Below are 23,088 nucleotides of genomic sequence, written 5' to 3' on the forward strand. Positions count from 1 at the left end.
TTTGGGAATGATGGTGTTTTACTCGTGCTGCTTGGCTTGCCAGGGTGAAATAAAACAACTACATGTGACAATAGTCGGTCACAGCCGGAGTGCCTGTGATGGAGAAAAAGGTTTTTGTGTCGCTCCCCGCAGACGCAGTGGTACGTGTCTTACAAAGAAACAATTCAGGGACTGAGCAAAAATGACTATTCGGTGATGCTATGCTGCCCTCACGTGGGTATTTTAGAAATATCCCAATCTTCAATCCCAACCTGCACTAAACGCGTTAAAACTCTTGGGCATCTCCTCCAAGAAAGCCTCCTGCAATCACAGTGATTTTTTTTTAAACCGTTTCCACAGCCCCCGCGGCCTGTGGAGGGTGAGGCCGGGGGGAAAGAGGAGATTCTGGCCTTGGCCGCACCCTCCCCCGGCCGGGCGGGCAGAACCATCACCGCCCGCACTGGAGCTGGCTCTGAAGGGCCCACTCGTCTGGCTGTGACCCCCGCGACCGAGCAGCTCCCGCGCCCGGGGGGGGGGGCGACCACCGGCGACGGCCGCCAAACGCCACGGCCCCCACCTCACGGCTGGGGGGCGGGGCCGCGGTCTCCCCTCAGGGCCGGCGGCGGGGGGCGTGACCTTCACCTCCCGGGCGGAGGGGGCGGGGCCTGGCGTCTCACGGCAGGCAGCGCGGGGGCGGAGCCTGGCGCGCGCGCGCGGTCGCGTCACTTCCTCTGCGGAGAGCGCTGGCGCCGGGGACGGTCGGGTCGGGTCGGCGCGGCGGTGGCGGGGAGCGGTGCGGCGGGACGATGAGCGACAGCGGGGAGCAGAACTACGGCGAGCGGGTAATACACGGAGCCTGAGTGCGCTGCCTGGCCGGGCCCCCCCCGTCCTCCGCCCCTCTCCGGGCGGCGCGGCCGCCCCCGTGTCCCCGTCCCGCGGCCTGGGCGGAGCGGGTGGCGGAGCCGCTGCGGGAGGGGCCGCCGTGGCGCGGCGGGTGAGGAGGCCCCGGCGGACGCGCGGGAGGCCCGGCGGGGCCGGAGCTTGGCTGGGGGAAGATGGCGGCTGGCCCGGCCGGCAAGGCGGTGGAGGCGCGCGGCGGGGACGCTCTAGTTGCCCGCCCGCCGGCGCGCTCCATGGTGAGTCTGCCCGGCGCCATCTTGGGCTGGTGACCGGGCGCGCCGGAGAGGGACAAAATGGCCGAGGGCGGCGGGGCTGCGTGTCTCGGGCCCTGCCGTCGCGCCCCCGCCGGCGCGTCTCTCCCTAGCGGGGCTGCCTTGTCCCTGCCCCGAGCGTGGTGGGGCCGCCCGAGAGGGTGCGGGGCTGGGCGGCCGCTGCCAGCTCCCACCGCGGCGCCGGCCGGCTCCGCTCCTCGTGCCTCCCGCAGCAGCGCTGGGGGTGCACGGCCCTTCATCCCCCTCCGAGCTCGCAGCCGGGCTGCGGCGGTCTCGGCTGGTGCCGTGGAGCCTCGTCCTCCATCCCATAGCCCTGTTAGGTAACGTCTGGATAGGGAAGGAAAATCCTGAGCCGGTAATAGTCTGAGCCTTCGTTATACTTTCTCCAAAGCTGCATTGCAATTCACTTTTGGTGAATTAGTTCCTAAATTGAGCTCTGATTTACTGCTCCTCGCGCTTGTTTGTAAAATATTAACTCTGCTTCTTGATGTAGTTGCAGCTTGCATCTAGGTGGCTTAGTCTCTAATTTAATTTAAATGTGATTGCAATAGTCGAAGGGTTAAACCTCAAACTGAACGCGCTCAGTGCTAGGGCAGTGTCCTTGCTTTGTGAAACCTGCAGTAGATGTTCTCTTAAACTGCGTAGTTACTGGAAGATGTTACCGTCTGGTTGGAATTCTACTAATATCGCAGTAGATGACTTGCTAAGCTTCACATTTGTGATGTACATCTGCAATACAGATTACCTATAGTTGGTTTTTCTTTAGTGAATCAGTCTTGTTTTCCTTTGAGGTCTTTAATTTTTACTGCAACAGGCAAGTGCAGCGCAGGGGTCAATACTGTGTTTTGGGTTTTTTCCCAGCATCAGTCTAACTTTTTTAACTTACTGCAGCCTCAGAGGGAGTTGTGGAGGTGATAAGTAGTTTAAATTTTAAACCTTCACTGGGGGTGGCAAAAACAATTAAAGAGAACGTTATAATTCTGAGCACAAAATTGCAGTGTCTTGCAGCATCTTTCTTTGAATATGGTCTTTTCTTATTCACTACAATAAGCTTTAATAGTATGAGTGTTTCTACTTCAGGGTAGGTTAGGTTAGAAAAATTTGGTTTCCAGGAAGCTAAAAATGCTAGATGGAAATGAATGCTGAGAGATAGGGATTAAAGAATAGACTCATACCACCCTCAGTATTATCTTTTCATTGATGTCTTTATGTCAGTCTTACAATTGGTATATTTTTAGTGAGGAAGTATTACTTCTGACTTGCTCAAGGTGCATTTCTATGTGTTAGGTTTTTTTAAAGTTGATTTAATGGCTATTCTGCAAGTCAGACTGAAAACCAATTTAAGATGGTAGCCTAACTTTATTAAAGTTTGCAAGGGTAACCTGCATTGTATTTTCAATCAGAATGAGTGGAAATGTTAAAACCTTTATACCAAAGTCTTTTTGAAACATAATTGTGCAGGGTATGATAGGACAGCAACTGCTGTCCCAGCTGCTTTTCTATTTTATCTTTTCTGTACTTTTATTAAAAAAAAATCATGTGCAGGCAGTCTTCACCAAGGCTTAAAATGAGTTATGTCTGAACTTTTGTGAATCGTAAATAGGTAAATTGTATGCAATGTACGTGTTTGTAAAACTAAAAGATAAAACCATAGAGCTACAAGCCTGCTGTTTCAGACTAGATCAGGGAGTGGCTTTCTAATGCTATTGCCAGTGTTATTTATGATATTTTTTGCTTACTTAAGGCTTATATTTTACCAAGTCAATGGCTTTCTGCTTTTTCAAGCCGGAAGTGCTAAAGTCTCTGCAGAGTAGAAACAGTGTTTGGATAAATAATCTAGGATGTGACTTTACAACTGTCTGTTAAGCTGTTCCAAGTCCACGCTGCCAGCAAGAATTGTGCTTCTGAAAATGTGTTCCTGCTTTCTCCCTTGTATGAGTGTTTGTACAGTCAGACAGATCTTGGAATTAAATCAGCTGAAATTTTTTTTTCTGATTCTGTTTCCAGCTGTGTTGGTTTGCAGGCTTGACTTGATTGTGTAGCCACAAGTCCTAATGTCAGTATTGGGGATGAAGAAGAAATACCAGGTGCTTTTGCAAGTAATGGGACTTGCTGTTTCAGCAGCAACACAAACTTAAAGTGGCTTATGTCACAGTTGAAAAAGAAAAGAAGAAGGAAAAAAAAAATCCCCAGTCAAATCATCTTTTTCAGCTTATACTCTGTAGTGGGACTAAACTCTGGAAACTTTTTTTTAACTGAAGAGACTATAAATTATTAAATGCTACCAATATTTCAAATACTGTCAGTATGCTGTAATAATTGCCACATTTTTCCAAGTCACTTTTATTTTGGTTTCATTCATTGAAATTGTGCTCTCTGAAGTGCATGTGATTCAGGCATGGAAGGGTTGGAAAGAAGACTAGTTAAAGGAAAAAATAGTGAGTCTTATCCTGTGAATTAGTTAATACTGATAGTGATTACTTGGTATGTGTCTGATCAGAAACTGTTTAATACAGTAGTCAGTTTTTTTGTTTGTTTGGGTTTTTTTATCAGAGTAACTTGAATGGTATAAATGCTCAATTTATAGATCTACTTACAAAGTCCTTAACACATATTTTCAAAAATGCTGATTTTATTATTAAGTTGTGGAAGAAGGTCTAAGGAAGCAGTTTGAGAAGGTTAGAGACAATCTGATAGCTTGATGCCACCAAGAGGATAGGTCATTCTCTGTGTTCCTCCTTCAACAGCTGGCACTTGATCTGACTTCTTGGTGGGCTGATTCAGTACCCTAAGCTGTGAGAAAATCGTTTGCTTTTTGCTGATGGATTAGTTTCCTGCCAGCTTGCTGCACTGAATGAGCCCACAGGGTCAGTGCGAGGGGGCAGAGGTGGTGGGAGGAAGCTGGGCTTCCGTGCTCATGGTCTGTTAGCTTGATTTTTCAAAACACATTCTTGTCTTTTATTTGGTGGAGTTTGGAAAACTGTTGTAGAAAGGGGTTGTTCTGCTTTCCCTCTGAGTGGATTCCCAGCCCCGCCCAGCAGTGATCTGATCTGGTGATTGTGTGCTTCAGGGGGAAAAGAGGCAAAAGCTGTTATTTTTCTGTTTGATCAATTGCTAAATTCAGTAGTAGAGAGATTGAAGGAATGTGAAGTTAGCACAATTAAATCTTGAATAAATCTGACTGCAGGTTGACAATGTGTAATGTGAGGCTGCACCTTTCTTTAGGAAAACAAGTGGAAATATGTGTTTATAGGGATTTTGGATTTTAAAAATAACGAATAATTTTGACTGTCTCTTACATTATTAAGTAACTGAAATCTGCAACTTTCATTCCTGTGAGGAAAAACTGGATCTCGGAAGTGCAAAGAACACATGGTCTTCACTTACATACCTTAACAGCTGCTTCTGTCCATGGAAACCTTTTCTATCTATTGCCCCCAAAATAATCCTGCTGTTGTGACATTCCCTGCTTATAGAGTAGGTGGCTGTAACGCATCTTTTCATCCCTACAGTATTACACATTATTTTTAATATGCTAAAGTATGGAAAGAATAATTTGGAAACCACAAGCCTGGACTTCAGGGCTTCCACCTGAATTCCAGTAATGCCTGATGAAGGGGAAGAACTGTTGGTAAAGATCAAGGGATCTGGTGGTTTTTAAAATCTACACTTCACAAATTCAAGGTTAGAAAAAAATGGTTATTTAATAGTGAACACTAGTCTTGATCTGCTTACCAGCAGTGTTTGAATATAGGTAGGTTAAAGAAGGTTGTTTCTTCTCTCTCCTTCCACATGTCATGACAGGAGCCTACTTTGGCATTTTTAAAAAACTTAAAATTCACAAAGCGAAAGAGCAAAAAGTAGAAAAAGAATATGTATTAATAACAACAAAACCACATAGTAGCAACTCTAATTAAAGTGAGCTGTGGGAGTGGCTTGTGTGAACCCTCAATAAGTGTCAGTATAATGGGGTGTAAACTAAGTTCGGAGTGCTGCAGGCTCCTGGTGTTTGAAATTTTGGGTAGGGAGGGTTTCCTGGGGGTTGGGGTGGGGAGCGTAACAACTTCGAAATTTTAGGAGTTATTACCAGTCTTAGTAATATCCGGAGCAGATGAGGTGCAATGAATTCCTTTGAGGCTGGAAGTAATAAAGAAGTGGCATAATCCTGTAAAATGCGGTAGATTGAAGATAAAAGTTTCGAAGAAGGATGATCTGGAAACAAAATGTGGATCTTTAAAAACTGGAAAATGTTGTAAAGTCCAAAGGAGCTAGATGAAAATAAGCCAGCGGTTTAATTTTCTGATTTAGATACACAGTTGTCTTAAGGTTTTTTCTTCCTAAGTTTCTTCTCAGATCCTAGGCGTCCAGTTTCCACATTAATCTTAACATAATATAGCAAAGATTGTCCAAAAAAATGTATCAAATAGATGAAGACTTCAGTCATTTGCTTATGCTAATACTATTTCTCTACTGATTTCTTCAAAGCTTATTGACTTCTAAAAGCTCTAAAAAGGGTATGGGGTATGTTTATGGGCAAGAGCCTCCCTGTTGCTTCCCTCCCATTGTGCATTTCTTGGGTCCTTCTCAGTATTAGACCACCTGTTTTTGGACACAGCTCCTTCTATCTCGCCTGAATTTGTCAAGACTGTTATGTTTTGTGAACAGAAGTATTTTTCCTCAAATGAACAGCCTTAGTTTTGGTGTATATCCCTTCTTCAATCTTGCTTTGTCTAACTCTTCTGAAAAGAGTTGAAGACTTCTTATGTCTAAATCAATGCAATAACTCAGAACTCATCTCCATGGATTGTTTTCTTTTGAAGGTGGTCATAGGTTTAGGTTAAATTTGTTATTTGTAACTTAAACTAGTTCTCAATATTTGCACTGCCCTTTGCAGGGTTAGTATATGAGATGGCTATAGTTTAGAACACCTTAAACGTTTTGCCAGAGAAGAATATGGCCTTGATCAACTTTGCTTTATTTCTGTTGCTCTTCGTATTAATTGAAAATCTGCTTTATCCTGCAAGCTGTGTCCTGTCTCTGCAGTATTGTATGGTAGGCAGTTGTAAACAGCTAAACTTTGTTTTAAGTTGTATGGAAGTGGTTTAAGCACAATTAAATTTTGGTTTAGCAAATGAATTTCTGAATGCTTAGTACAGAATGCCCATTAAGTTGAGTGCTCAGGTTTAAGAGATGTTACAAAGATGAAACAAGTGATTTTTGAGAAAAATCTGGTACTCCAGTGTCATTAGTGAGCATTCTTGATCAGAATTGACACAAAATTTAGAATTGTTTGTTTTTAGGAAAAAATAGAATTCTGCTGCTGACTTTTAAATTTTCTCTAATAGCTTAAAATAAATAATATCTTCTAGGGTGTTCAAACCAAGTGTGTAAACCATGTGACTGAAGTTAAGCATAATACTGATTTAAAAAAAAAGTTGAAAATGCTAATTAGGTTATGTCATTACCAAAGAAGATTACAAGTAGGTAATAGAGTAGGTGGGGTATTATTCCAGAACAGCATTTGAGTGTTTTGCACAGAATTGCATTTTCGGTTGGTGGAAAATTATGATTTACTTGGAAGCATGAAGCCTGCATATGTAATCACACTTGTGCAGGCAGAGTAGGATGTGCTCAAAACCTTCAAACTAGGCCTTCTAAACTGCAAGAATGTCCCAAAAAGTAACATAAATGTAAGTCACTGAAGGACCCAACCGTGTTGTGCTTTCTGCATTCAAAAAGCACATCAGTTAGTCATCTCTGGCCGAAGTAGGGACCTTACTTAAGTCACTTCTTGTTGATTTTGTCTAAGTATGTGGCTGACAGTGCAAAGTATTCTGAGTTTCCTAATGCTAGAATTCAGTAGTAGATATTCAGTTGATTCACTGTGCATTTGCTATTAAATATAGGCATAAACAGCAAATTCAGTTGCTTAGTACCAAGTTAAACTGAATTGACTGAATCTGTTTATAAAATAGTAGGGCATTTGGTAGATTCAATTCTTGAACTGCATATATAGTAAAAGTCCACAAAACATTTTTTTTCTAGTTTCAGTTTTGGCACTAGATTTTATCCTGGAGTTTTTAAATATTCTTCATCCTGTTCTTTTTCTATTAAGGTTAATGTTGAAGAAGGAAAATGCGGAAGTCGCCATTTGACAAGTTTTATAAATGAGAATTATTTGAAGCTCAGGAATAAGTGAAGCTGAAATTTGAAAAAAAAGAAAGTGAATGCATGCTAATTATCAGACCAGAAGTCCCACTTGTAGAATATTGAGCAATTTGTGTGAAGTGGGGAAGATGAAAGAAGTCAGAATTTGAAACGGAAGAATGAAGAAAAGGAATAAAAATGAAGTTAAGATAAGAAGTAATCTGGAATCTGAAAGCACTACGCTAAGTAATTACTAGTCTGTTTATGTGTCCCTGTATATTTTGCTAAACATGCATGCATTATCTGTTTAATAGCAAAAGTATATGCAGGGTAAAGAAGTGTCTACCAGGGAAAAAAAAAACCTACTTAAAAATCTAGGCAGTTCTAATGCCAACTGCCCGGACACATAGATAAGAATTTTTACCATTTATTTCACTGGAGCTTGTTTACAGACCTTAGGTAAACGAGAAATTGTGTACAAATTAGGCTTTCAATATCTGCGTGCAGGAATCCCGTTCTGCTTCCAGAAGCGGAAGTGCTCATGGGTCTGGCAAGTCGGGGAGACACACCCCTGCAAGATCTCGATCTAAGGAGGATTCCAGGCGTTCCAGGTCAAAATCTAGATCCAGGTCTGAATCCAGGTGAGTTTATTTCTTTTACCTCTTCCTCCTCTTCGCAAGTCAGTTGATTGTCAGAGGTGAACTGAAGTCCAATGTAGCCCAATTCTGTTTCCAGAGATACCTGGTGATCTGTGGACATTGAATACAAAGGGGCATGTGTGGCTTCAGGATTTGAAAAGATGAACTATGAAGTAGGATCTTTTTGCAGCTTTTTCTAAGAGGTGGTCGGCTACATAGGCTTGTATCTCAGCTGATACAGTTTGGAGGTGGCCTGCCTTTTAGGTCTTAGAATAATGGCTAATTTCTGAGCAAGAAGCATTAGGAACTTGAGATGTTAGTTTTTCTGTGCATTAAAAGAAATACATGTGTCAGCAGATTTTCCATTTTAGGTCACATTAATGTATCACACTTTCTCATTGGAAGCAATGATGTTTCTGGAGTAGTTAATGGTATATTCCATGAAAAAGAAGCAATAGAGATAAATGTGAATTTCAACAGACGTCTGTCTGACCTTTTAAATGTATATTAATTTAGCTTGAAAATTAGCAGACTGGAAAGCTTTAAAGATTAGATGGCTTTCCAAGCTCTCAAAAAAAATTGTGGAGAAAGTAGCTTGCTTATTGTATTTGTTACGTGGCAATGCAAATGTACACTATGAAAATGCCTTTTGCGCTGTATTACCTATCCTTATACTCATGTGCTAAACAAGCTGTGTGCAATGACAGAATTCCTCTTGAAACTGTTAACAGACATAACTGAGACATAAAATATGCTGACAGTCTAAAAATAAGACTATAAATGTCACTGCTAGCCAGTTTACATTGGCTTTACCAGGTGTGTCATGTAAGAGGTACATAATAAAGAATGGAGAGGCAACAAAACCTGTAAACGGGTGAATGACGTTATTTTCTTAAGAGTCTAGATAATTGAGTGCTGACTACAGAAACGAATGTGTTGATAGTTCCTTTACTCATTTGTAAGTGTTCAGGTTAAAAAACGTGGGTTTCAGCAGTGGGGTTTCCAGTTGAGCTGTTCACAATATACTTTTTATGTGTATGAGCAATGAATTAGGCTTGTCAAAGCCTGGGGTCAGGCTGGAGGAAGGATGACAACTCTGGAAGACATTGTGCTTATTAGCAGTCACCCATGAAGGAAAACACTATCAAATATTGTGTTTAGGTATCCTTGCAAGATCAAAGTGATCAGTTTGAAAGGCTTTTATGAGAAGGGAAATACTTGGGAAATTTTGATGGCAGAGGAATGGGCTTGTTTTTTTCTGTGTACTTCAGGCACAGTCACAAGTGTCAAATCATGCACTTGGCAATCCCTGTAGTGCAAGAACGAAGATGTCAAAATAAATGAAAAAGGACTTGGTAGAGTAATACTGCTTTATGGAGTATGAAATTGGGGTGACCTCTGGAATTGCTAGTAGTGAGAGATTCACAGGACAGCTCAGGAAAGGTCCAGTCCAAAACCCTGCTCAAGGCAGTCAGCTCTGGGCTTAGACCATGTTCTCAGGGCTTTATCCAGTTGGGTTTTGAAAACCTCAGAGGATGGAGACTGTGCACCACCCTTGGGGAACCTTTTAATTTTAAAATAACAAGCAAGTCAGGGCCCAGCCCAGCATGTCTTTCAGCACCTTAATCCATAACCCCTAGGGATTCCATATGCTTTAAAGCACCGTGTTTCTCACTTGCAGAATAACCATAACACTGTGTAAGAATGCAATCATAAATAGTATAAAATGCTGGAAGAAGCAAATACAAGATCTAGAATTTACGAGAAACCTGGCAAATCATTTACTCTTTAAAGAATATGCTGGCAACTGACTTTCTACTTTTTAATGAACAAAAGTAGAAGCTTATGACTACCACAGCTTCCTGAGCATTTAACAGCTGTCTTGAAAACACGTATGGCTGGAAATACTGGAAGTATATTGCAGGGTGAGAGTGTGATCATTAGCAGATTTGGGCAGAATTGTGTCAAGGCACATATTTAGAAACAACATACATATATCTCTTTCAGTGCCGTCACATGGTTGGATGTGATCATGAGCCAGTCATCTAACTCTGGCTCTCAGCAGAGAAATAACCTTGTGAGAACTTTCCTATTTCTTAGTAGTTTCTGTTGCAAATGTATTTTTGAGTTACCAGCTTTATAAATTAAACTTTGATTTGGGAACAAATCTGTGTCCTGGCGTATTTATCAGTTGAGGTGTGGATGTACTTGATTTAAAAATCTGCTTTTTCTGAAGTTGTCATCATCAGCATAGCAAGCTTGTTATCTTTGGCTGACTCTGTGAAGTCTAAACAATTCTTAATGAAGGAATAGGATTTTCAGCTGTGGTGGCTTTGCAGCAAAGGAGCATAATGGCAGTATGACATGTAAGGCAGCAATATAAGCAGTGCCTATTTAAAATAAGCCTTGTTCTCTTGCATAATGGATTTCCTGGTTTAGAAGTGTCCAGCTCTCGTTCAGTGTAATGGGTGCATTCTGTCACCTGGAACATCAGTTCTGTGTTTGCCTTAAATTTTTTTTCTGTGTCAGCAGTTGGAATGTGGCTGTATGTGTGTGTTAAACTTCTTCTTTTATTACTATTATTTCTGTCTTTCTTTACTGTCTTCCCTGCCTCAGGGAAGTTTTCTCTCCCTTTTTTTTTTTTACTTTTGGTTGCCAAAAATATTTAGAGGTGTTGTAATGGGACATGCTGAATTAATTTCTCCTGGACATGTATACATGCTTCAAGTTGAGGAAGACAGAACTTAGCTGGCTCACTTCTGATGAGGTTGAAGGCGTTTTTTTAAGGAGGCCTGTAATGTACAGAGCGTATATCGTGCAGTTTGGCTGTCTGGTGACACTACTGTGGAAGAAGCTGTTAAATGCTCAGGAGTAAAAATGGGTTCAGGTGAAAAGCTTCATTCATGCCAGTGTAGTGGTGTGGTGGTGTTACTGTGAAACACAGTTGTGCAATGATGGTAGCTTATGGTCTTGGTCAGTACTTGCTACCTTGGCTTCCACAAACTAGAGGAAGGATATTTGACACAAACAAGAGTCTGAAGATTAACAGTGTATGACTAAGAGCCTTTGAATATTAAACTGGTTATTGCACTTCTTAGCCTTGCAGCAATTTTCTTCGTAGTTGTGTGGAATGCAGATTATTCAGTGACTGCCATCAGCAGGCCAAGCTGAGGCATAATATTCCAGTTTAAGTGCCTGCCCAGCTTTTCAACTAAGATTGTGTTGGGAGGGCTGAGGGTTTAGTAGAAGGAATTGGAGTGTTTCAGAACCTCATCTCCATAGATATAGTGCTGTCAGAAAACATTTCTGGAACTGTTCTGAGGAGGCCTGGGCTGAAATTAGTGAGCAGTTGTACCATTGCCTAAATACACTTGAAGTGTGAACATGTAAACATTCATGAACAGCTAATGTTAAATAACTGTTGAAATACCAGAAGGTAAATAAGCTTAGTACAACTTAATTTCTTCAATTGTGTTAAGATCTGTTTCAGGGGCATTTGCCAGACTTCTGGGCTTGTAATTATGCACTGTGTAAAAAGTGTATTTGTTTTTCAGTGTCACTGAAAGCAGTGCTATTCTGAGTGCTAGAATAAGCAGAAGTGTGCACCTCTGCAATCATGCATGCTTTATGTTAAGTCATATTTTTTCCTGTTCTCTTTTTCTGTTAAGTCTTTAAAAGAAAGGCATCCCAGCTATTTTTACTTCAACGCTACTGTAAATGCTGAGAATATTCTAAGCATATACTGTGTCAAACCAGATAGCCTTGTTAGAGAAAGTTAAAAGCTATTGCGTAATTAAAAGCTAACTAAAATGGAAGTTGAGGTTCCTGTTCTGCAGTAGAAATGTTCTGAGAGCATCTACAGTAATCTAATTGTAAAGATTTAGCACGCAGTCCTTGAGAGTAGTGACTAAATTGATTATAGCTGAATCATGCGGTACTGCAGGTTTTTAGGAAATGCTTATTTGGGCTTTTTGTTTGTGAATATCTGACGTATTTTTGAAGGGTTAAAAAAATCAAACAAAGCCAACACTGTACCTTTTTGTTTTTTTTTTCCTCAGATCTAGATCAAGGAGGAGTTCCCGTAGACACTACACAAGATCACGCTCTCGTTCCCGCTCTCATAGGAGATCCAGAAGTAGGTCTTACAGTCGGGATTATCGGCGACGACACAGTCACAGCCATTCACCCATGTCTACTCGCAGACGTCATATTGGAAACAGGGTATGTCTGTTATAAAAGTAGATGACTCATACTTAGTCCCGACTACATCCTGAAATCACTCAATTAATTAATTGGGATTTTCCAGAAAAACATTCTGCTTCCTGCTCAGGTCTATTTAAAAGATATTGTTGAGGTTAATTGTCATTTGGCTTTTGATAAGCCATGGATCTCCATAAGTTTGCTTAGGAATGTGGGGTGGGGGGGTCTTGTTTGTTTGTCTGTTTAACAAATGCCTTTAGAAGTGCTACCAGTGCAGATTGTTGTCACTATACCTGCTGTAATAAATGAGTGAATGTATGCTGTGAAGGATGGGAGTAGAATTAGGAGGGAGAAACATTTGTGCTTTTCTTGATTGAAAGCCTGGAAAACTAAAATATTTCATTAAAAGCTGTTTTGATGGTGTCTTTATTAAACGAGCAGGCAAACCAGCTTGCTTTTAGCTGCTTTACAGGCTCAGGTGGCTGAGCATGGTGTGGTTTGTGCTAAAGTAGGGGGGGAAAGCGATAACTGACACAAATGAAGATGTGATCCAGGCCTCTGTGTGTGTGTATATATCTCTCCACATTCAACAGTCATCAGCTAGCCTTTGGAGGGAAAACTTTTTAAATACAGTACCTATTATGTGCTGTAAGTGTAGTTTGTACAGTATCCCGAGGAACGTGTATTTTTGTGAAAGGAGGCTTCTGTATCTGTAGGTTTGATTGTAATAGTGTCTATTAGCAAGTTAACCCAACCTGAATCTCAGCAGTGTCTCTTTTTTGTTTTTGCTTTGGCTTGAAGCTCTGACACTCAACTAGTGAAATACCTTGTACTGCAAATACAAGCAATTTTATTCTAACACCTATCTACCTATCCCTTCCTTTAGGCAAATCCTGACCCAAATTGTTGTCTTGGTGTGTTTGGATTGAGTCTGTACACCACAGAAAGAGATCTGAGAGAAGTTTTCTCCAAGTATGGTCCAATTGCTGATGTTTCCATTGTGTATGATCAGCAGTCTCGGCGTTCAAGAGGATTTGCATTTGTGTACTTCGAAAATGTTGAGGATGCTAAGGAAGTAGGTTGGGGTACAGAATGTATGGCATGTTTGCTGTGTTCTCAGTTGCTGGGATGTATACTCTGTAACAGGATATAGCCCCGGGGAAACTCGCTGTTTGACCTTTAAAATGGTATAGGAGCCTTTAATGTTAATTCCTTTTGTCTGTATGAAATAATCATAATGCAAGCTCGTCCACAGTATCTTCTCTTCCCTGCCTTCTCAGGGGCTAAAAAATACTTGGCACCTCATAATAAATGTCAGAGTCTTAGCTCTAAAGGTATCTACTGTGTACCAGAGGAGAGAGTGGAGAGGCATGAATACTGGTCCCTGTGCAGGGTGAGCTGTTGTGTAATTCACAAAAGCAAACTTTGGGCTAGCCATAGTGCAAACTATGCCAACAAGAAAAGAAAACAGAAACACAGGCGCTCTGTTTTAATTATGAGATGAGAGTTCCTTCCTAACTCCACATGTGATCTTATATTTAATAACAGGCATGTTCAGAGTGGACCAGACGGCCATTTCAGAGTTCTCTGTAGGAGTGCTAACATGCATTCTGCTGACATCTAGTGCTTCGGTCTGAAAGGGGGGAGCGGGGAGGGGAATCTTTTCTGAAAATAAAAGGCTGGGCAAATGTACAGTGGCTTCCTGATCCCTGCAGATGTCCACGGGAAACCCTAAGGGATTCAGTAAATTGAAGCATTGTCAATACCATATAATATATTATAGGATTTGTGCTTGCAAGTGCTACAGAATTAACAGGGAATTCTATACTCGCCAGGTATAGAATTCCACGCTCAGGCCAGTCCTTGGAGAGCAGTATGCTTATGGACTGTAATTAGGCTTATATTCTGCATAAATTACACTACTTAGTCTCTAGTGTCTTCTTTTACAAATTTGGCATAAAGACTTCCATGTTAGGTTGGAGCTTTGGATGTAAGTCCTGCTACTTGGCAGAAAAAAAACAAGGGTTTTGGTTTTTTTACTTCAGATTTACTTAGGACTCAGATATTACTGTATTCAAGATAATGGTAGGTTTTGAGGATGTATTGGAGGAAAAAAACCTTAAAAGTTAACAGAAGAGCATTGTTAAATGCTTTGCTTCATGTGTGTTGGAGTAGTTACATCCCCCTACATAAGCATGTTCAAAGGTTTGTCTTAATCATGTTAGAAACAGGTACTGAAATAATTGTTAAATTATGTTCCTTTTAGGCTTTTTATGCAATATAAGTCACATTTTAAGTGGTTACTGAAGCTTATATCCAACTGGCCTAGAATGTCTTAGAGTTTAGGTTTGGTGTTATGTATAAGGCATAAGTGAAACTTGGGTGTGCATCCTAACAGCCATTTTAGGACTTCTCTTAATACTTGAAGCAGTGGTTAGAAACTTGTGTTGGTAATAAAGTTCATACTTACAGCTAATTTTATTTTATCACCCTGCTCAGGCAAAGGAACGTGCCAATGGAATGGAGCTGGATGGAAGAAGGATCCGGGTAGACTTCTCCATAACAAAAAGACCTCACACACCTACCCCTGGAATCTATATGGGAAGACCCACTTAGTAAGTTACCTGTGTGGGTTTTTTTCTAAACCAGTGTGGGACAGGATTAATTGTCTTGTGTTTTGTTTTCTGTATCCTCTCTGAGAGACCTGATTCTGTGTGTTTTTCCTAGTTTATCAGGCTTTTGCATTAATGCACTGTTCTGAAAGCTGTTCCCTTGCTTCTGACTTGTGTGCTGTACAGTATGTGGATGTTTCAGTACTAGAAACTAAAATACAAAAATCACTGTTGATGCCTAATTACGTTTTTTAAAAAAAGTCTCCTTAAGACCTGTGCTAATGCTGATGTGGTGAAAACTGAAAAACTCAACTGATAAAGGAGGCTCTTCAGAATTAAAAAAAAAGACTACATGTGGACAGCCATCAGTAGTAATGCATAGCTTTTCAGCTTTTTAGATAGGAGGGGTTAATTTATATAGCACTTGTCAGTGACTGATCTAGGGTCAGCCTGGATTACAGTGAGCAGAAACCTGTGTTCCTTAGTTACACAGCCCAGACATGAGCTATCTAAACATTTAAATAAGTCTACAGTAAGATTTTTTTGACAATTTCTAAATTATTTTAAGTTGTCCTATGTACCTTCAAATATTAATGTCTTTTGCAAGCTCAAGTTTTCAAGAGTGAATTAACAAATACTAGTTGAGCAGCTGTGTGGTGCAGTTTGCCCTATCCACAGAGTATGCTTTTGACTTGCCAAGAATGTAAATTGTTTTCCCAAGTCACTTCCCAGTTGTTTTCCCAAGACTTTCAGTTTATGGTACTGGTGGTTATGTAGTTGATGTTGCGTTGAGACTGCAGGTTATTTTTTTAATGGGAAAGTTTTTCCAAAAGGAGCTTTCTGAGAGTTAAAAGTGAATGAAGAGTTGTCACAGAATGGAATTTCTCATGTGCCTGTGATATCAAAAGGTTAAGAGATTTCAGACCAAGGAGGAAAGTAGCTGTCTTAAAGTTCAAGCATTTTAAAAAGCAATTATTTAAGTAGTTCTGTTCCCATCTGCACTGATGGGAAAGTAGGAGTGCTCACAATCATTTCAACTGTGAGGATGCAAGGTAATAGTATAACCCAGTTAAAATGGTGTATACTTGACTGACTGTATGCCTACTGAAAAGCACTGCAAACAATGTTTTATATTTTATTAAATGTAATTCTCTTTCACTACTTGTAGTGGCAGCTCACGACGACGAGATTACTATGACAGAGGGTATGATAGAGGGTATGATGATCGTGACTATTACAGCAGATCATACAGGTGAGGCAATGTTTGTAATATTCGACTGCTTTTTAAACTGTGCTTTCTCATCTACTTTTCTACCTATATAAGTTAAGCAGTTCATCCTACATATGTATGCCAAAATATTTTTGCACTTGCTGTCATTCTGGAATCTTACTATGAAATCTTTACCACAAATCAGATTGGTCAGATCGAGAAATACTTTGTGATGTTTAACCTGTGGCATGAGTTAGTCCATAACGTTTTTTAAATCTGCATTAAGTTTTGAAAGACAAAGTATGTTCTCTGTACTCTGATTTTAAAAGACACTTTTGTTCATCTGTTAGCATTGAAATGGTGGGCATGCAGGTGCAGATCTAACATTTGAGTTGATACTATAGTGCCAAGTTACATTTTTAGTGTAACGTGGTAGACAAAAAGTGGGAAGTTTCTGCGGTCACCAGTATCCCCTACTAATAATTATGGCACCTCAAATGTTGCCAAAAGTAAGGAATCGGGGATTTGAACATTACCTGTTCTGTATTGGACATTTGCATTAAAAAGCTATTTCAACATACTCCATTGGGTTAGATGTGTGTGTTTTACTTGAAGGACTCACACCTCCTATTTCTGTCTGTTTTCAGTCTAAACTTCGGTGTTCGGCAGCATAGTAGTTAGCTGAAAGAGGTGAATATTCAAGTGGTAATATACATTGTCAGAGGGCTAGTAAAGCTGGTAGAAAATCTGTTGAAAACATGGTTGGTATGTAATTGATTTTGGTGATAGAGCAAGTTTGTCTTCTGTGTTTTCCATTAAGACTGCCAACAAGACTTGTCCCCTTTGAAATCCTCCACAATTTCTGGGACACTATTAAGTTGGACGCAAAGATAAGAGTTCTTTTTTTTCTGTCTGCAATTACCAATCATTCGTGTAGTTGCAGAATTCTGTAGTAGTACTTCCTAAGTGGTTTGCAAAGCTTAAATGCATCAGCAATGGGTGGATTTATGATTGTTCCTGATGGCAACCATGTAGTCATTGAAATACATGAATTCAAATCACATTATCGCATTATAGCTCAAAGACAAAAGAAGTAATAAATTTTGTGATCTTAGCTTTCAGTGTACTCCTCTGTTGCTTTCTAGGTGTAGAAGAAAATACCATCTTAGTACTTTTATTGATAGCTGTATGGTCATTGTCAGTGACTGAGGGCAGCTATCTCCTCCTTCCACTCCTACTACTTTCAGCCAGTTTTTCTCCTCTCGGGCTGTTGGCATTGTTTCCAATCTGTTTCTCCCCTCCCTGCCTTGCTGTTGTCACTTAAATCAGGTGCCTTGCTTCTACAGTGCTTAAATGCTGCTGTGGACAGGGAGGGGGTCAAGGTGCTCTACATCATCACAGTGAACACATGAGACAAGTGTTCTGCTCGCGTTTCTGGGAAGCAGTCGTTAGGGTGGTACTTTGCCTCTAACAATCCATTTTCTTAAAACATCAGTGGTTTGAACATTTTGGAGAACTGTAGCAGTTAAAATCTGAACTTGATACTGGGCATACAAGAACCAAGATGTGTTGGGTTTCACTTTGCCAGCACTTGTATGTAGGCTTTCATTTGTGGTAGATGGCTATTTGACCAAACTTCCAGTTTGTTTCAGAGCACAAGGTACAAAAACTTGCTTGGGATAGTTAACATATCCTCATCTCACTTAATGTACTAAAAGTAATTAACTGAAATCTAGTGGGTAAATTAACTGAAGCAGCTTGCCAAAGTGTTGCGGAACAGAAAAGACTTGCAACATAGCCTGCTAAGCAGGCTGTTAAGAGGTGCTTCTAGCTTGCTTCTCCCACTTTCCGTTTTTTTTTTTTTGTATGGGGTTCTGATGTAAACCTATCAAAATGGCAAAGGCACCTAAGGACCAGCAAAAGATATGGGGCTATGCAGTATTTGGTAAGAGCTTTACACCATTGGTCTTTCTTCTTGCACTACTTCATAGTACAAGTTTCCTTATTCTTTCATAAATGGTCAATCAGGGTGTACTGGTTGTCCTTAAAATCTGTTGCTTGTGTGTTCTTGAAATGTAATTTATTCCTTGTTTAGATTATGGCATGACCCTAAATTTTTAGTGCTTAAGTGTTACCTCTTTCATTCCTGATAGTGAACAGTGGCTCAGATGTTTGTAAAATGTTATCAGAAGCTGTAATTACGTTAGTTCTGGGGCATGCTAGTGAGAATAGTTGCAGACTGATAGTGACTGAACATAAAGAAGAGTACATGCATTAGATGAGGAAGAGCAGACTAGTGAGAAGTGATGTGAGAAGATGGACTACATAGTGTACTAGTTTGAGTGTAGCATACCAGAATTCATGGCCATGCTTCAGTCCAGCTTTTTGAGGCAGTCCTGTGCTGGCTGATGTTCTGACCCTCCTACATGCTCTCCCATCCTGTGTCTGTTTTGAACTAGGGCTTTGGGGTGGAAATACTCAGAATATTGACAATTCCAGCAAGGGTGATTTCCATTTCCTACCTTTTAAAAAAAAAAAAACACTAAGCCAACAAAAAACCACACCCCAATGTTTTAAAGCTGCAGAACCTTCATAGCAGATATTGAAAGGGTGAAAATAAGCCACAAATGGTTTGTGTGTCGCTGCTTTAAAAATACCATGGTCTGCCCGGGTTTGATCCCGGCTTTCTTGTTCTCCAGCTATTGGTCGTTTGAGGGAGAGAGAATAGTGTTGTGTATGTCATGAGTGTTTCCTTTAGGAAAGTAAAGTTAGAATTGTTACAGATGCAGTAGAGCACTGCATAATAGTACTCCACCCTAGAAAATCAATTGGTAACAATTACTTCGAATTTTTCCCTTCCTTGCCCTCTGTGCAGTGAAGCCTTAAGGGAAATACAATTTCAGATGAGAATTGTCATGTTAAAACTTTAATTTCTCCTCATTGCTGTGGGATGCTTAATCTTGTTGGGAAAAGTATCTGTAAACTGAACAATAACCTTAAAAAACAAACAGAAACCAACTTGTACACTGGCTAGCTACCAAATGGAGATGTTGTTAAAAAAAATTAAAAAAGGAGACCTGCTGATTGAAAGTGTGGTGTCGTGTTTTGGGGGTTCTTTGTCCTTCATATGATTTACAGCCTTTCTGAGCTGCTGTGAGACATCTGTGGCAGTGACTGTTCCATACTTGATTTAGTCTCCTCCTGGTAATGCTTTGCTGTATCTAAATCTGTGGAGGTACCAGCCCAACCACTTAATATCGTTAAATACTATAATGCATTGTTCCAGTTTTAGGCAGCTTCTATATAAGGAGAAGTTATACCACAGTTCTTAAATGCCCTTGTTTAAACATGATTGTGAAGTGTTAAAATGTAAGGGTGTGGGTTTTTTTGCTGCCTCCATCTTGGAATCAACCTTTTTCTTCAGGACAGTGAATTGATCTTGCTACTTTAAAAAAATAAATAAAATGGCTTGCCTCGAGTGGGTAAGCGTCTGAGAATATAATTGGTCTTAGAAGTGAAGGCTATGTACTGATCTTACATTGCTGCTTGTTGGAGAGTATGACATCGTAAAATACAATATTGGTCAGCTGGAACATGAGTCCTCTTTAACTGTTCCTTGACACCAAGTTTAGCCAACTCATTCCAGGAATCCATAAAAGTGAATGTAGTGAAGTAATTTAGCATTATCCAGTGTAGGAACCAATGTTTTCTTGTCTTCACATCATTTTCTTATGCTTGATGATGCTTTTTGCTTGTACAATGAACTTCTTGTTTATTTTTAAAATTTTCAAAAGTCGTTCTGCTTTTGTATTCACAGAGGAGGTGGCGGTGGAGGAGGAGGAGGATGGAGAGCTGTTCAAGACAGGGATCAGTTTTACAGGTATGCTGGGAAAGCTTTCAGTGTCTGGTCAACAGTGGAAATATTCTTACGGTATTTTTTTAGTGTTCTATGAATCAAGTCTAGGATGTCTTTAAACACATTAACAGAAACTGGGTGGATGCTGAGTACCTGTAGCTCTTCAGTGAGCAGTGCAATTCATTTCAAAGGTTCCCTCATTACTATGTAAAGGGGTGAGGTTGGTATAGGGATGGGTTAGTGCAGCTTTGCGCAGGAAAAACTTGTGATTTATGCCAAGAAGTTAATGTCCTGAATGTTTGGGGATTTTTTTTTTTCATTAGGAGATTAGTGGAACTAGGCAAGGAAACGCAAAACTTTGGAATGCCTGGATTGGAGGGGTTTGGGGGTGGGGTTGGTTGTAGCAGTGACTGCTACTCAAATCAACTCTTCATCTCGAAACAAATAATGTAGATTAAAAGTTAAGGTGTGATTTGGCTTACACAGCTTGTTTGGGACGTTCTTGGCTTGAAACACTAAGATCGCACATAGTCAAATTGTGAATGCAAGAGAGCTTATACTTTTATTAGCCCAAAGTAGTATTACTCTGACCCGGTAATAAAAAGAATACTAAGAAAACTCACATCTTTGCTTTGTTACCCAGTAGAAATGTTGATCAGCTCTTTATGTGCTTATTAGCTTTCCCAAGTACACTCTTTGATACTAGGATTGGGTTAGAGGTATCCATATCAAGCTGCTGCCACTCACTTGCCCCAGGCTTTAACAAAGGGATTGTTTCTGTTGCCCTCTTTCACAGGAGGAGGTCACCATCCCCATATTACAGCCGAGGGGGCTACAGATCTCGATCCAGATCTCGATCCTATTCACCTCGTAAGTAGTCTTGGAGCTTGCATATCAAAAACAAATTTCCACTTTGCCTGAACTTCTTCTTTTGAGGTTTTGTGTCCATAAAGACTATTCAACTTCAGCGTGGTTATTTTTTTTGAACAACAGTTCCCTTTAATGTTTCATTGAGCAACTGGCAACCTTGAGGACAGTGCAAATATTTAGTTTGCAAAAAAATAAACTAGGCAATACCACTTGTTTAAAGAGTCTGAGGTACCATTTCTTTCTCCGAAACTCTGTTAAAACAGGAGTTTGTAGTATGCTGACAGTTTGGTTACCTCTAGGACAGCAAGGCCGAATTCCCAAGCCTCGCTTATTCTAACACTGAAACTAAATTTCCCAACATAACTTGTTAAAGAGGAGGTTAACTTCATCTGAGGTCCAGAATAGTGCTTTTTTTCTGGATTGCTTATTTGCATGGAAGATAAAGCTGCATTTTGATGGCAGAAATTTAATAAAACACAATAGCATTCCTAGCATACTCCCTTTGTAATGGATACAGAGTGAATGAATAGGTTGTGTTCTCATGTTTACCCTTTGTGTCCAAATGAAAACAAGTGTAACTCCTCTTACTGATACCAGGGAACAGTTGCAATGTGAATTCTCATTGTGCGCTGAAACATCAGCCCTGGGCATATGACGGGAATTGGGGGTTTTCTACACAAAGGAACTTACTGGCAGAACGGTACTGACTGCTGGACTTTGTCATAGACAAATCATAAGGCTCGAATTCGATGCAGATTTGAGGCGTGGCAGTGAATTTAGAAAGAAATCTTAAAAATCTGTCAATCCTTGGGAGTCTAATAGCGTATGTATTTTGTTTTTTTTCTTTCAGGTCGCTATTAAAGCGTGACATGTAGAGGAATTTCTAGCTACAGCGTTTGAGTTGAAATTGCAAGTTTGTGGACAATATTTTTATTGTCTCTTCTGTTTAAACAAGTGAACAGTGCCTAGTGAATAGGTGACTTTTACACCTTTTATGAAGACTACTTCCGTGATGTTAAATGCTGTTTCATTCTGCATATTTGTGTAGTTTGGTGCTTTGTTTCAAGTTGTGTTTTGAAAGGAGTATGTTTTGCATGTATTTTTTTAGTCTCAATTTTGACTTCCGAAAGGTTTCTATTGTAAAGACAAACTGTTCAGTTTTTTCTACTGATTCCAAGGTATTCTGAAGATCAAAACCTGTGTAAAATGCTTTCAAAAAGTGACAAATAAAATAAAAAGAAGTTTGTTTTTTCTTTTCCTACTTACTTTTCCCAAGTGTAAGTTATGGGTTGAAAAGAGACTACAACACTTGTACTGTGTATTCTGGCATCATGTTTAAAGCCCAGAAGTAAAATTCACCCTCATTTTGTGTTGCTGGGTAGTTGTTCTCTAAATGTAATACCTTCAGGTATGTAAACCCAGTGCGTAGAGAAGTCCGGGTGCAAATTGTACAGCAGCAGGAGCAAGAAACATCACTTGGCAGCACTGTACGCATGGAGCAAGACTTGTCGTAAACTCTTGGTAATGCTGTTGAGCTTTGAGGTGGGTGAGCTGTTAGCAGATTATCACCTGCAACATGTAAAGCTTTAAATAAGGAGAGGGCTTCAGTGGAAGTAGATCACCATATGCTTAGAGAAGGCAATGAAATAACCTTTAGACTACTTTGATTTTTCTTGCTTCTTCACTGATGATTGTCCTTCTTTTAAAGAGTACATCTTCATCTGCTTATGCCATATAACTCTCAAATGATGCTTTCCTACCGCTATAGTACCATTTTGCCTACTCGGATTCATGAACTTCATACACTTACAGGAAAATTCTGTGCAAGACTTGAAAGAACTTTTGTCAGACTAGAACTTCCCTCAGCCTTGTATCATAGCTCCAATGGTGACCAAGCACAGAGGACTAGAAAACAGTGCAAGAGCAGCGAGATGCTAGGCTACATCTGCCACTGTTCTCTCTGCTTTTGAACACAAATTCCTCTACTTTTTTTCCTGCATAGCAATTTCCACACTTTTTTTTTCATGGACTAAGAGTGGTTACAGGACCCTGTGGACCTGCAGCCTCTTGACCTTTATTTTATGATTTTCCCCTGTTCCTGTACGGGAATGGGACAGCTACCTGCTCTCCATGCATTTCTGTGCCATTTCTCATCAGTGGCCTCTGTTGTCTCTCGTCTTAATGTGGTTTTCAGATCTTTGTATGGAAGCTTTCAATAACTTGATCTGTTCTTTCAGAGGGGGGGTGAAAGGAAGGACCAGGATGGCACACAGTGTCTCACAGGTTGAGGAACCTGTGGGTTTATATAGTAACATAATGTTGATTTCTTTCTGAGCACCATCTTGCACTTAACCCTGGTTTGGTTCTGTTAAGTACTACTGAGCTGGAGGTTTTCATACAGTGA

At 40.4% G+C, this 23,088-nt stretch overlaps 1 protein-coding gene across 2 annotated transcripts; it reads left to right on the forward strand.

Annotated features, from left to right (window-relative positions):
• Positions 1–721: 721 nt before the first annotated feature.
• On the forward strand, positions 722–21,945 carry TRA2B (transformer 2 beta homolog). 2 transcript variants are annotated; one of them, XM_076341789.1, is made up of 9 exons: positions 722–821; positions 7,806–7,939; positions 11,995–12,157; positions 13,023–13,211; positions 14,636–14,751; positions 15,917–16,000; positions 19,776–19,838; positions 20,611–20,684; positions 21,535–21,945. In XM_076341789.1, the coding sequence occupies exons 1-9, from the start codon at positions 786–788 to the stop codon at positions 21,543–21,545; spliced, it is 870 nt and encodes a 289-aa protein (XP_076197904.1). In that variant the 5' UTR covers positions 722–785; the 3' UTR covers positions 21,546–21,945. The 2 variants fall into 2 exon arrangements, with proteins under 2 accessions (XP_076197904.1, XP_076197905.1); XM_076341790.1 differs by lacking the exon at positions 21,535–21,945 and having other exon boundaries at positions 20,611–20,692.
• Positions 21,946–23,088: the final 1,143 nt, after the last annotated feature.

Source organism: Aptenodytes patagonicus, chromosome 6, assembly GCF_965638725.1.
Source record: "Aptenodytes patagonicus chromosome 6, bAptPat1.pri.cur, whole genome shotgun sequence".
NCBI classification, from domain to species: domain Eukaryota; kingdom Metazoa; phylum Chordata; class Aves; order Sphenisciformes; family Spheniscidae; genus Aptenodytes; species Aptenodytes patagonicus.